The following is a 14,846-nucleotide window of genomic DNA, read 5'->3' as shown; positions in this document are numbered from 1 at the left end:
AAAATAAAATTATATAATAAAACCATTACACTGAGAAGTAACAAAAGTAAAAATGACACATTTGTATTGTATTAAACTAACCTTAAATTGCTCAGCTTGAAGTCTGGCTCGAATGTTCTTATATGCATCACTTACATCAGTGAAAATTTGAGGAAGTTTAGCTTCAAAGCTGAAAAACACATTAAATTACAGAAGTATGGCTGAGAATTGTGGCAAAGAAACATTTGTTTGTATATAGATTTGATATAAATAAGTAGCTTACAATTTTCTGTAATAAGAGGCGTTGGCAACTTTGGCACATGAGTTGTACAAAATATCAGAAACCAAATACAGTCTTGCAATCTGTAAATAAAATATTTAACAGAGGTCAGATCAAACTAGAATGTATCTGTTTTCATTACATTTTTCAGTTCAACAAGAAATGCTGTAATTTTGTTTCACATGTTAATTTATACAACACAAACAAAACTTAACAGTAATAACACCTTCTTTGGTGTTTAAGAATATATAGGGAATGTTATAACCTTTGAAAATCACTCACCATACCAACTGGGCAAACTGAACAGAAATTACACAAAGAGAATTGTCAGTGTATTATGTGCAACACTAAGACTACACTGCACATTCAGCTTTTAATTTCATCATATCAGACATACATTAGTAATGATAGGTCTTAAACCAAAGGAAGCTTTAATTTAAACTTACGGACTTTGCTTAATAAAGTTGATGCTTTTCTGCTGTACAAAGGCATAGGAAAGGCCACACAAAAAAAAAAAAAAAAAAGATTTCACATAGTATTGTTATTCATTTCACAAGCAGGTCTATTTCCAAGATTGATTTTCTTGATCAATATGCCTTTAACTGCAATCATTTCAACACAGCCGGCTACAAATGCACTTCAACTACCTTGTCTACTGTTTGTGGCCACATTGTAGTAATATGCATAGACTTACTTAAAACATAATTCAGTGTAACTAAAAAGCATATTACAATTATTACAGTACTGTTAAAGAAATATTTGTGAATTACTTAGATATTCAAAATGCACTTAAAAGAAGAATACTCCACCCAAAAATTACATTTATTCTACATGTTGATTACCCCATATAGTTTGCCATTGTCCAGAGTTGGTCACCACTGGGTTCTATTCAATTTCAGTCTTTATGTCCTTTTTTCAAAAAAAACATGAGATTGAACATTTTTCTTGGCCACCACTAGAAACTATACAGGGCAATTAACATATAAAATAAATCTAATTTATATGTGGAATACTCTTTTAAACTCATGTCCTGCATTTCACTGACAATTCAATTGCTAAATATCTCTCCCTACAGCCTTATTTTCAGATGTACTTCAGTTTTTGTAGTTCCAACAACAACCACCAGATGGTGAACCATTTCCTGTGAAAACGCAGTATAAGTGACATGGGCTCAGTGTAAGCAATCTTAGGAATCGTAACACAACTGCTATTTTAAAGAGGCTGTTTTCCCTTCTCTATACTAACAGAAGATTCTTCCCACAACTCGTATTTTTTAAAAATTGTGCTACAATTTTGAATGTTACTCACTACTGTACTACTTCCTTGCAAAGATTTAACACTGAAAAACGTTGTGGCCAATATAGAAATAAAGAACTATACATATAGCATCCTTAAATATTAGATTTAGCAATAGTTGAGAAGGAGGAGAAAATCAACTCTTTGCCCCCCAATTTCATTATTTTAAAAAATGTTGGTTGGCTATAGTTTTAAACCATTGTTAAATGGTTTTGATTCAACTTTATAATAGTACCAAATCATAAGCCCTCTAGTAAGTGATGTAGCACCCTTAGCACTCCATCTTATTCTCCATTTGGTTAACACAGTTGATGTTGTTGCTTTAACAGCTTTTAAAAGGAACGACAGGTTGACAAATGGATAGAATAAGATTGAGTGTCATGACATAAATCACATCAGGGAATAAAAAAAATCCTTACTACATATACAGTAATAATACATAGTGAAGAAGAATATTTCACATACAATGCATTAGAGTTTGTAAATATTATTACAAAGACAAAAAAACTGGTTAACCACTGACATATGGTTCATACATAGGTTGGCATTGCTGCCTCACATTTCCAGAAGCCCAGGTGGAAATCCCATCCTGCTCACTGTGTGTATAATTTTGAAGCTCTCTCCATGGTATTGGGCTTGCATCCTGTGCTTTAGACAATGCTGGCACTTCTATTGTTGATGATTCTTGTCTTGCTTCTAATGCTGCTGGAATAGGCTCCATTCAAAGTGACACTTAACTGGAATGAGCAGTTTTGAGAATCGATATTGTGTGTTAAGATGCTCAACAATTGATAAGAAGAGTATGTGTCATCTCTAAATTATATTTATGAAGTGCCCTTTAATGGGCCACTGTCCTGCAATAATATAAATTCCAAGATGATGCAAAATCCTTCCAGATTTTCTAAACTACAGTTGTGCTTGAAAGTTTGTGAACCCTTTAGAATTTTCTATAGTTCTGCAATAAATATGACCTAAAACATCATCAGATTTTCACTGAAGTCCTAAAAGTAGATAAAAAGAAACCAGTTAAACAAATGAGACAAAAATATTATACTTGTTCATTTATTTATTAAGGAAAATGATCGAATATTACATATTTGTGAGTGGCAAAAGCATGTGAACCTTTCCTTTCAGTATCTGGTGTGACCCCCTTTACAGCAATAACTGCAACTAAACATTTCCGGTAACTTTTGATCATTCCTGCACACCGGCTTGGAGGAATTTTAGCCCATTCCGCCATACAGAACAGCTTCAACTCTGGGATGTTGGTGGGTTTCCTCATATCAACTGCTCGCTTCAGGTACTTCCGCAACATTTCGATTGGATTAAGGTCAGGACTTTGACTTGGCCATTCCAAAACATTAACTTTATTCTTCTTTAACCATTCTTTGGTAGAACGACTTGTGTGCTTAGGGTCGTTGTCTTGCTGCATGACCCACCTTCTCTTGAGATTCAGTTCATGGATAGATGACCTGACATTTTCCTTTAGAATTCTCTGATAGAATTCAGAATTCATTGTTCCATCAATGAAGGCAAGCCGTCTTGGCCCAGATGCAGCAAAACAGGCCAAAAACAAGATACTTCCACCACCTTGTTTCACAGATGAGATAAGGTTCTTATGCTGGAATGCAGTGTTTTCCTTTCTCCAAACAGAACACTTTTCATTTAAACCAAAAAGTTCTATTTTGGTCTCATCCGTCCATAAAACATTCTTCCAATAGCCTTCTGGTTTGTCCAAGTGATCTTTAGCAAACTGCAGAAAAGCAGTAATGTTTTTTTGGAGTGGAGTGGCTTTCTCCTTGAAACCCTGCCAGGCACACCATTGTTGTTCAGTGTTCTGGACTCATGAACATTAGCCAATGTGAGAGAGGCCTTCAGTTGCTTAGAAGTTACTCTGGGGTCCTTTGTGACCTCGCCGATTATTACACGCCTTGCTCTTGGATCTTTGTTGGTCGACCACTCCTGGGGAGGGTAACAATGGTCTTGAATTTCCTCCATTTGTACACAATCTCTCAGAGTGTGGATTGGTGGAGTCCAAACTCTTTGGAGATGGTTTTGTAACCTTTTCCAGCCTGATGAGCATAAACAACTCTTTTTCTGAGGTTCTCAGAAATTTCCTTTGCTCGTGCCATGATGCACTTCCATAAACATGTGTTGTGAAAAGCAGACTTTGATAGATCCCTGTTCTTTAAATAACATAGGGTGCCCACTCACACCTGGTTGTCATCCCATTGATTGAAAACATCTGAATCTAATTTCACCTTCAAACTAACTGCTAATCCTAGAGGTTCACATACTTCTGCCACTCACAAATATGTAAAATTCGATCATTTTCCTCAATAAATAAATGACCAAGTATAATATTTTTGTCTCATTTGTTTAACTGGTTTCTCTTTATCTACTTTTAAGACTTGAGTGAAAATCTGATGATGTTTTAGGTCATATTTATGCAGAAATATAGAAAATTCTAAAGGGTTCACAAACTTTCAAGCACAACTGTAGATAAAGCTTGTTAACTAAAAAGATAAAGAGTATATAACAGAAGAAATGACACACATTTCAGGATTTCTTGTATCACCATGATGTAACATAGAAGCCAGTGCTTCTTTTGGGTCTCCTTGTATTTAGAGAAATGCAGTACAAACCTAAGCTGATATTTGATGTAATCACTGTAAAGTGCCTCATTTAGTGTTGCTTCTTGTAGTGAGAAAAAAACACTTGGTAGCAGGACACAGGCCTTGTACTTGTTACAGAGTTTTTTTTTTTTTTTTGGGCAGCCTAACAGTGCAAATTTACCAAAACAAAAATAACCAAGTTTAACCAGAATACATGGATTAGAAGCTACTATTCAATTTACCAGGATATCAGATAAATGTACAGATTTTGGTTTAATCTGGACATAATTTAAAAATGTTCAAAGATGCCTATTAAGAGAGTACCATGAATTCAATTACTCCAAAAGGACACAACAGCACATTAATCCTATTCTACCTTTTACACAAGATGTAAATGATCATGAGCATCAACACAGTGTAAATTGTGCAGATAAAATATCATTGTTATTTTGAATTTCGTAATTAAAAACAAATGTTAATATTAATTTGTAAAAATCTTCCTGAAAAGTACTTACTAAAGATTTTAACATGTTCCACACTTTTTAATTTTACAAGTAATATAGGTAACGTAGGTTAGGTTACCTTTTTCTGTAGGGGAGTTTGGATAATAGATAAAGACTCTGCAATACATCCTACAATGTCCTCTGCTGCTTCTGCCTTTTCCAAGCAAAAAACCATTGCATCACCTATGTCTTCTTTACGTGGTAACATGCCTCTCAAAATATTTTCAAGCTTATCTCTGTGCCTGCAACAAGCACAGTTTAGTTTAAAAAAGAATATATTGACAGGTAAAAATATAGAAAATACTGTTTGTTATTAAAGTCACACTATTGAAGTTAGCTGCATATCAGGTATTAAAAAAAAGAACAGAAAATAAGAATGTATACATGACATAGATAAGAACATACATTGATTTATCAAAGACAAATGAACTACTTTAAATCACTGATTATCACTTTCTGTATTTAAATGCTATGTGAACACTAAAAACCTTTCAAAAAAGTATTAAAAACAGCATTTATCTTTCTGCACCAAAGAACAATGATAACCTATTCAAAGAATGACGTGACTACACTGCTGACCATTAAAACTGCAACACTGAGAGAAACTAATCCATACTCTTCCAAAAATTGCATGATAGACGGATAGATAGGTCATGGTACAATGAGAAAATGACTGCAAGCAAAGCATATATTTAAATTATGTTTCTGGAGTCCCGTCCCCCCCTCCCCCCAAAAAAAACTTTTCAAAGGTGGATAGAAAAGGGGCCTACAAAGGGAGCCTCATTAACTGATCGTTGGCAGTTAGTTTACTCTTAGGGATGAAAAATGCTTCAGCCAAGTGGACAATAGCCATACATCCAGCTCTTGAATGAGGGAGAACTGTGAGAATGTGGGAAGGCATCCTTCTGGGACACTAGCACTCATGTTGAACAGAATGCAAACACAGTGATGAGTGTATGGCGTCAGTTGGTAGAGGAGGGTTGGAACCACTCAAGTGAGGAGTCTGGGGTACATCAGTGTACAAATGACAAGGGGATTAGTGATAAGCAAACAGAAATGTTTGTGAACTTCGCTAAACTCCACAAAATCCACTGAAATCAACAGAGCAGGAGGAAATTAACTACTTTTGAGTGGATGATAATGGTGCAATGGTCTTTAAAGTGTCTCTGAGGGCTACGGAAAGTTCTACCAACAATGCTGGCCAAATATGTGTTCTGAACTGTGAGGCAGCAGCACTAACCACTGTGCCACCGTACCTCAAGCAACAAAAGTGCAGACAGAATGAATACTACAAACTAGCAATAAGTGATTAAAATGCAGACTACATTGGTCATGTCATGCCTGTTTTGTTTCCAACTTATCTCTGCAGATACTTTCATCAAGAAGAAAGGAACACTATATAAATAGAAATAAATATTTAGTTTTTGTTATTTCATAGCATGTCCTGAGCTTTGTGATGAGGTATAGCAGCTGTGTACATGGTTGATTTGTAGTAATATTGCAGTGCTGCACTGCTAGGGGGATTCATGTTATATTTCAGCTGTTAGTATTCATACCATTCTCATTATGGTCAGCTAATGTACCTCTTAAATGTAAATATTGCAAATGTATTTCATTTTTTTTAATGCATGCAAGATGGAAATGGGTTGGGGATACTAGGCAAAATATGCAGCACTGTCAAAGGTGACAGGGAATTTATTTTGGTGCTTGTGACCTAGCAACGACCATTTCAGCAACAATCTTACAGTAAGTATGCATGAAAGTTATGTGCATGACTTCTACAGCTCAGGGATGTTGCGCCTGCCATGCAAAGCATCATGTGGCGCTTGGGGAAAAAAAAAAACATTAGTCTAAGCTGAATTTCCCTGAATATATTTGCCTAATAAAGTTAGCAGCAAACACAGCATATTCAATGCGAAAAATGCCTTGGCAAATTTCACAAATTAACATTACAGGAGACAGTCACCTCATGCACAAGACAGTGATAGACTAAATAGCAACATTATAGACCCTAGCCAACACTTGGGGGTCGGTCACATAACAGATGTCCTTATGCACTGTTTGAGGTCATTTAGAGCAGTGGGGCCTTTTAGCTTACTGCCAATTGCTTTGGATTCCCTTGACCACATACATTTGTGACTACAATTGTGCCTCAACCACTTCCAATGGCAGGATGACTGGCACTGCATTGTGTCTTCAGAGGAGTACCTGTTCGAATTTACTGTAACACAATAGACGTATCCATGTATGAAGGCATCATGGTGAAAGGCATGCATCCATTCGGGCACAGCACAAGGATAGGGGCCACTGAAGTTGAAATAAATAATTTTTGATATAGTAACTATGACATCATACTATCTGAAATGTGATAACAGTACTTAAATCACTCAATGACTAGTTTCATGTACATCTAATTATGTTTTTTGCAAGTTCTGAAGTTTCTTAAGACTTCAGAGAAGCTGATATAAAGACGGCACATTAAGATGCAACAGACACACTGGCATAACAGAGGGGTGGGAGAGATGGCAAGCTGAAGGAAAGGCCTCTGCAAATGAAACACAACATGTACCCAGGTTTTAGGTGGCCTCTTTTAAATTCATATTCCTGTTGAGAAGGAGATCTTGATGACTCTGCAGCTTCTTCTTCACACTGGAGATAAGGATTTAACAGAGGAGGACGCCATATCGATCCACCTTTAAACAGACGGAAATCTTTCGTTCTCCATGAATTTGGGGGTTCACCCTAATAAACAGCAATAATATATTAGTTTTCTTGAATTATCAACACTAAATGTTGTACGGATTTAACCAAAATAAACATTCATGTCCTAATTATAACACTTATTAAAATCAACATTTTTCACAGTTAAATATATTAATTACTAAACTGCAGCAGTCATGTCTTGGCCAGTTTACATTATTATTAATTAAGACAACACATTAAAATTTGCACAAATAACGTTTTTTGTTTTTGATGTATTAAAGAAAATATCCATCCATTACCCAACCTGCTATATCCTATCTACAGGGTCACGGGGTCTGCTACAGCCAATCCCGGCCAACACAGGGAGCAAGGCAGGAAATAAACTCTGGGCAGGGCGCCAGCCCACCGCAGGGCACGCACACACACACACCAGGGACAATTTAGGATCGCCAATGCACCTAACCTGCATGTCTTTGGACTGTGGGAGGTAACCGGAGTACCTGGAGGAAACCCACGCAGACACGAGGAGAACATGCAAACTCCACGCAGGGAGGACCCAGGAAGCGAACCCAGGTCCACTAATTGCAAGGCAGCAGCGCTACCACTGCGCCACCTAAAATGATCACTCTTAACAAAACAGGATTTGTAGCTGTTGGAAAAATATGGTCTTGAACATCAATACTAATTATGATAAGCTGAAAAATTCAAATAATGAATCACTATTGCAGTTACTACCTGAAGAATTGAGAATAATTTCCAACGGTAATATACATGTTCTTGGCTCTGGTTTTCAAAAAGGAATCTAAAAATATAATAAAATTAATTATTACCTCAACAAATTTAAATTACTTTAAAAAATAAATATGAATGATTGCTATATTTGTTTCTTAAACTAAAAGAAAACTTAGAAATATTAATTAATGACTCAAGCATTGGTGACATACACCTTAAAATTGTAATATTGGAGCATTTTGTTTAATAAAAAAGACATGATTAGGTTTTTCTTAATTAGTAATGTAAAATATATTTGACTATGCACAAGCAACATTATTACGAAATTGGATACACATTTTTACCAAAAGTACTGCATCAAACATCATGTACAGCATTTGTAGCACAGTTGGTATACTGTATACTGCATATGTAACTGGGAAAGTAACTTATTATATTGTGATTACTGTGCAGTATTGCATGCAAAAAAATTGCTGAAACCAACATACTAAAACTTTGTTACCTGAACTTTGGATTATCCTTTTCCTTGTTCATTATCATAGCTTCAAACAAGGGACCTTCACGTACTACAAATTCTATTGTTCTATGTATAAGACTTAAAAGATTCCTACAAAAAAAAAAAGTGCACACACACACATACAGGCAATCACATCAATCATGGAAGTTAATATTACATTTTAAATTTCTGATTCCAGTGCTAAATACAAACTGACAATTATGAAAAGTTTCCATTTTAAAATAACCTGAAGCCTGCCTAAAGTTAGACATTAGCGCAAGTTTTATTTTGTTCCAATTGTTTTTGGTGCAGTAAAAAGCTGCTGGACTCATGCAGTGTTTCCATAACCACTGTCACAAAAATATTTTTATCCCACAAAGGGTGAAACAAATGTAAATCTGAAAAAAATAACTAAAAAACATTACTTACTACTATTAGCTACTACACATTTTCTAAAATCTCAAATATAACAAAGATTAACAATTGCAAATGTATTAGAATTACTATTTACAAATATTAAAAACATCAGTATCATTATGTAGTGTTCAAATATTTTAATACAACTAAAGAAATATTAATTAATTAAATAAAAATTATAGATTCACAACCTCACTGCTTGCGTTATTCTTTTGGTGCTAATTCATCACATTAATCATGAAATTCTATTAAAATGACAGGTGCATGATATAATACAACATTCTGCAACGCAGCAAAAATGTATGTGCATTATGTGTCATAGATACATGTTTATTAAAAAAACAATAAGGCCCAATATTACTGTAACTCAGTTTCCTTCTATGTACCATAAAATTGAGAAGTTTACTGGACCCCAAGTGCTATACCCCCTTATACAATGGCCAAAAGTACTGCACCTGTTGAGTGATCTTGTAGTATGGAAGGTCTTTTATAGAAACTCATATTAATATGACCTAGACTAAAGCATCACATCTCATAAAAGTATACCAGTAGCAATGTAACCTTTCAAAAGCTAAACAAGATACTGCTGTCTAATGCATTAGTGAAAAAGTTTTTGCATTCACATGTGCATTTCTAAATGCAACCAACACACTGAAGCTGGGAAAAAAAAACAAAAACAAAACATGACTAATGGTATGGGTGCCTGAAAAATGGAAAAGAACTTGAAAGCATAACTGGCTTTGGGGAAAACCAAAATGACTGATAACCAAAATAAGAAAAACATGTATCTAGGGTTTGGTGCAAATCTGACTTGAGTTCATTATGTTCACATTAAAGAATGTATATATGTGTAAAGGTTTTTCTTTATTTTTAAAATACATTTTTCCAGTGCAGAAAGCAGAAAGTATACTGTTGGTACAAAAACAAACCTGGTCTATTGCAGTGCATATATTTATTTAGCGGTATGTATTCTTTTTCAAATTGAAAATGTAATATGCTGGGTAAGACTTTATAAACAAATTCAGTTACTTTCCTGAAAACTGTCTGACACATACTAAGCTGCTGCTTGGTGCATACTGATGGCCAGTGTTAAAGAGGTATTAAAACAAACTTTTACTCTACCTTATGATTTTCTTTCAGAGCCAATTGGACCCCCATTATGCAAAAGTCTGATCTATAAATGGCAGAAATCCCCAATTCTCTGAGCAAGTAGTAAGTGTTTCACCCAATACCAAATATGCTGCTATTAATTAAAAAAAAACTGAATGCACTTTATCTAATATGAGGATAATGTAGGTTACACATGAGAAACATCTTTAAAACAAAAAAGCAGTAATCCTTTCTTGGTTCCTTTAGTGCAATCAGTACCTTCCTTATACCTCTTCTATATTTTTTAGGACATTTCTTGAGATTGCTCGAAGGACTGGGGTGCTGCCTTTTTAGAAACATGAACTTGAATAGAGGGCCTTTTTCTTCTAAAGTTTGTGTTCTTCTAAAGTCGTAGTAGCAGTAGTAGTAAGAATGGATTGAAAGTGTACCTTTCTGTTGGGATAACCACTTTGACTACGGCTTCGGACAGAGTCTGTACATGAAGTCAAATCAAATAGTAAAAATATAAAGATGGTAAGTATATGTAGGAGAAACACTGCAGGATATATACAGCACAAAGGCAATGTAAAAGACTAAACACACGTGCACATACACTGCTTTTATCATATGTATAAGAAAAATGTACACAACTTGTAATCTACAATTAAGAGTTAAGAAGCAAATAATATAGTTAAAAGGGAATCTGTGTTGTGTACATAAATAGGTCTGTGAAAGTTATTTAAGCATTGTAAAATTAGACAATAAAATAAATATTCTATACCATAAAAATTGATAAATGAATTTACTTTAAACTATGTTCAACAGATATTAATAACCCGAAAACATTACCTTCTCAAAATCTTCTTTAGATCTAAATGATTTTGGCACATCTTGATTTCTGAACCGCTCTCTAGGTTGGGCATTAAAAGGTAAACCAGACGGAGGGGGTGGAGTGGTCTGTTTCAGAACACTAGGTGGAACATACAATGGGTGAGGAGGGATGCGGACTGCTTTTCCCCAACCTAACTTCATTTCAAAACCCATTACAACTTTTCCTATGAATACAAGAACATTATAATTAGGCAAAAATGCAAATATTTTACTTTCAGAGAAAAAACATAAAAAGAGAATGAGGATATTCAACAAATAAACAACAACAAAACAGAGTAATATTTAAAACCTATATATTAAACATATATTTCAACTAGGAGATTCCTACATAGGTTCACAAAAATATACCATCAAGCGCTTGAAGTGCTCTTTCTGCATCTTTTCGGTTCATGAATGCAACAAAGCCACGGTTTTTTACTCTTGCTCTCTCTTCATCAGTACGAGGCCACATAATTTTAACACTGGCTAATGGTCCAAATTTCCCAAATTCCTTACAAAGCATTTCTTCGTTCATCTGCACAGTAGACAGAAATATGTACTGAGGTATTCATGAATTTGAAATGTTAAAAAGGGCAATTTATAATATATCTTCATCATATTGAGAGTTTAACATAAAACAATTTTGCCATAAAAAAGTGAAAGACATTTTGAATAATGAATTAAACAAAAAGTATAAACTATTTATAATGTATTAAATATTTAAATTACCTTTGGATTGATGCTCCCAATGTATAAATTTGTTGTATGAGGGTCTCCTAATTCATCATCCAACACTAAAAAAAACATAATCACAGTCTTCACATTAAAAGAAAAAATAATCAAGGGTAATTTATTGATTTTTCATAACTTTTTCATATTATTCAGATATTAAAATTATTTTAAAAAGTTTAGGTAATGACAAATGTAACAAAGGATCAATTTTCAATGTGCAAATATATAAAAAAAATAAAATGTTAATATAAAATAATATAAGGAACATAAGCAAATAAAGAAATGACAGATTTCCACAAAATAAATATGATCTATGCATACAAAGTATGACCTGTTTATTAGTTACACAGCACTTTTGGCTTGTTGATTCCTCTTCGCTCTCAGAACAGGCTGAAATCAAGCATATTAATTATAACTTTAACATGTCTTAAAACTAATATAATTAGCTGGTAGTGAAATCTGAGCCTGAATAGCTAATTGGTCATTACTTATAACAGGACTGGGTGGTGGTTCATTCTTACTACACCAATAACAGTTTTGATCATGAAAACAGAAGCATGGCTGCTGCTGCTCCAGATACATTAATGCAAGCACAACGTATCACACTGTGTTTAAAAGTGGCTAAATCTTTAATCTTTTTCATTCTCCCTCTCAACTGCATAGAGAAATACAGAATCTATTAGTATTAACTTATTGCTGTATGTAGTACTGTTTGCATATACTGTATATCACCACAGGAGCAGTCAGAGGGGTGAGAATTACTAGGGATTCTATGTTGGTACACTACTTCGTGATTGAGTCACAGCACCTATTTTTTTTAGCTTTTGTGATATATTAAGTATGGTGATTTGAATCTATAATATATCATAATTTATTCCCTTCTTATCGACTTAAAATTTTTAATCACACTAGAATATATAAAATAGATCAGCACTTGACTCAAATATACTGACTTAGATTTTCTTTCCTTTTTAATCAAAAATGGAAATGGATTTCTGGTGTTTCCAAATTATCTGTACTAAGACCTGGAATACTCGTCTACAGTACATAACATACACACAGGTACATAATGTGATCTTTCCACTGAGAGAATCTTTGCAAGATGAGCTTTTATGTTTGTGATAGGGCTGTCAAAAATGACTAATATTAGAATATTAAATATTTATAATTTGCTTGAACATACAGTATACTGTGTGTCTAAAATCCTTTGGAGGGTTGCATACATGTACTATGCTATAAGGTAATGTATGTGTATTTTGTTAATTCTTTTTTTTTCAGCAAATGATTACTAACAAAAGTAAGACTTATGGATCATTACTTAATTCTCAAATACTGATAAAAGTTCCATGCTAGATAATCTTAGAGAAAAAAAAAAAAACACAAATCCAGTGGTGCTTCACATCCACTGTTTCTTTGTTACATCTCATGCAGAGAAGAACTTTAATCAATCAGGACATGACAAAAAAACATCTGTAGAAGCTTATGAAACATGTAATTGTGTGGATTGGTTTCAGCCGACTTTTCTTGCTTTTCTGCTTTACTTTTGATCACATAAATTTGTGAATTCTCTATCCGTTTGAACCAGACTTCAAGCACTCCTGTCAGCTGGCTTTGACGATACTTGTTTGTACCTTGCTGGAATACTTGATTTTAAAGATGATTGCAAAGTGCCTGTTTAATATTAAGCTCTTTCTTCACTGCACATACATGATAAGAACATAAAATGAAACAAAAATCCTAATTCTTGTTTTCTGTGCAACTATGATATATTCTTAAAAAAATTATTAGTAGGTGTTGTATCTAGAATTGTAGATATTCAATAGAGAATTACCATAGCCTTTAATAGTTTTGTGATTGTATCATTGTGTTAATGAATAAATATCAGGAACAATTCTGAAAATAACAATATAGGTATTAATAAAATAAAAGGAAAAAAAAGAAAAGAAAAAATGCTTGCACATTCAGTGACCAATGCCACAGGGTCTAGGATTGGCTGTGGCTCGCATCAGACATGAAAATGATTTAAGAAGATAGTTATACCAATGTTTCAAGACAGTTCAATTTAACTATGTTCCACAATTTCTAAAATCTATTTTCTTTTTTTAAGAACCAGTTTTTCTGGGTAGGTAGGTCTGTATGTATGTCTAGCAATACCAAATGAATATCACACTACATACTTTGGGTGTGGTCTATAGTGGACACTGAAGTCAAATACTGTGAAGAAAGAAAGAAAGAAAGAAAGTTCTGTTCCTATGGGAGACAGCTGAGTTGGTAAATATGTATGTCCAGTATCCCTGAATCAACCACATGCTACATGTGTTGTAAGTACCAGTTTGGTGTGCATCATCAGTATGCATCTTGCCTAGGACCCTATGATTTCCACGATGCAGAGAGCACAGACAAAATCACGGAATTAACACATAAAAACAGATTTTAGATTTAAAAACAGAAATGTGGAATTTCGAGACTGAAGGGGTGACTGTTACAAAACTTTCAAATTTATTAAATGTCTAAGTAATCTATAGTTATATCATCCAGATACTAGTTTCTAGTTTGTTGTTTTTCCAAGTGATGCCTGTTTGTGTGCATTGCAGTATGTTTTCTCATTAAAGGCACATGAGTTAGTGAGCTGCATCAGACATGTGGAAATGTTGAAGTGAGCAGTATCAGATACCCAAACTATGTCCTAAAAACAAAGAAACACAATCTTACCTGCAAAATTGAGGACATAACAATATCCTGGTGAGTTTTACAAATCTGGACAACAACTTTTCTGCAAGTTTTGCCTGCATACTATAGACTGGACACAAAAAGAAACTTGCAATGACCACGTCAAATCTAAAACCCATCTCAAGAACAAGGAGAAATTAAGATCAATGAGTGTTCCCCTTCAGGTAACATTAGGGGAAACATGAAAATCATCAGATGCAAGACATCCTACGTGGAGGACTTTTGTGGCCATGTGTAAGGAGTCAGACATACCACTCGATAAAATGACGAAAATGCGTCCTTTCTATATGAAGCATTGTAAACAGGAGAAATGAAAGCAAATTTCATCAAACTAATTTGCCCAGAGACTTTGAACAGCATATGGATGCCATTCTTCAAAAGATTCGTGGCTACAAAAAATACGT

The 14,846-nt window shown here is 34.3% G+C and overlaps 1 protein-coding gene across 3 annotated transcripts in view; it reads right to left on the bottom strand.

Annotated features, from left to right (window-relative positions):
- Positions 1-14,846, bottom strand: part of zgc:163098 (uncharacterized protein LOC100037380 homolog) — a 45,037-nt gene that overhangs the window by 17,980 nt on the left and 12,211 nt on the right. For all 3 annotated transcript variants that reach the window (XM_039766498.1, XM_039766497.1, XM_039766496.1), the window contains exons 7-16: positions 11,710-11,774; positions 11,350-11,515; positions 10,960-11,165; positions 10,560-10,603; positions 8,611-8,715; positions 8,112-8,178; positions 7,243-7,415; positions 4,753-4,915; positions 263-342; positions 82-169 (exon numbers count right to left, since the gene is read on the bottom strand). In XM_039766498.1, coding sequence (XP_039622432.1) covers positions 82-169; positions 263-342; positions 4,753-4,915; positions 7,243-7,415; positions 8,112-8,178; positions 8,611-8,715; positions 10,560-10,603; positions 10,960-11,165; positions 11,350-11,515; positions 11,710-11,774 — 1,157 coding nt within the window. The remainder of the gene's footprint in view (positions 1-81; positions 170-262; positions 343-4,752; positions 4,916-7,242; positions 7,416-8,111; positions 8,179-8,610; positions 8,716-10,559; positions 10,604-10,959; positions 11,166-11,349; positions 11,516-11,709; positions 11,775-14,846) is intronic.

Source organism: Polypterus senegalus, chromosome 10 (assembly GCF_016835505.1).
Source record: "Polypterus senegalus isolate Bchr_013 chromosome 10, ASM1683550v1, whole genome shotgun sequence".
In the NCBI taxonomy this organism is placed as follows: Eukaryota; Metazoa; Chordata; class Cladistia; order Polypteriformes; family Polypteridae; genus Polypterus; species Polypterus senegalus.
The sequence above is the reverse complement of the archived record's forward strand: the minus strand, read 5'-3'. Positions and strand labels throughout refer to the sequence as shown.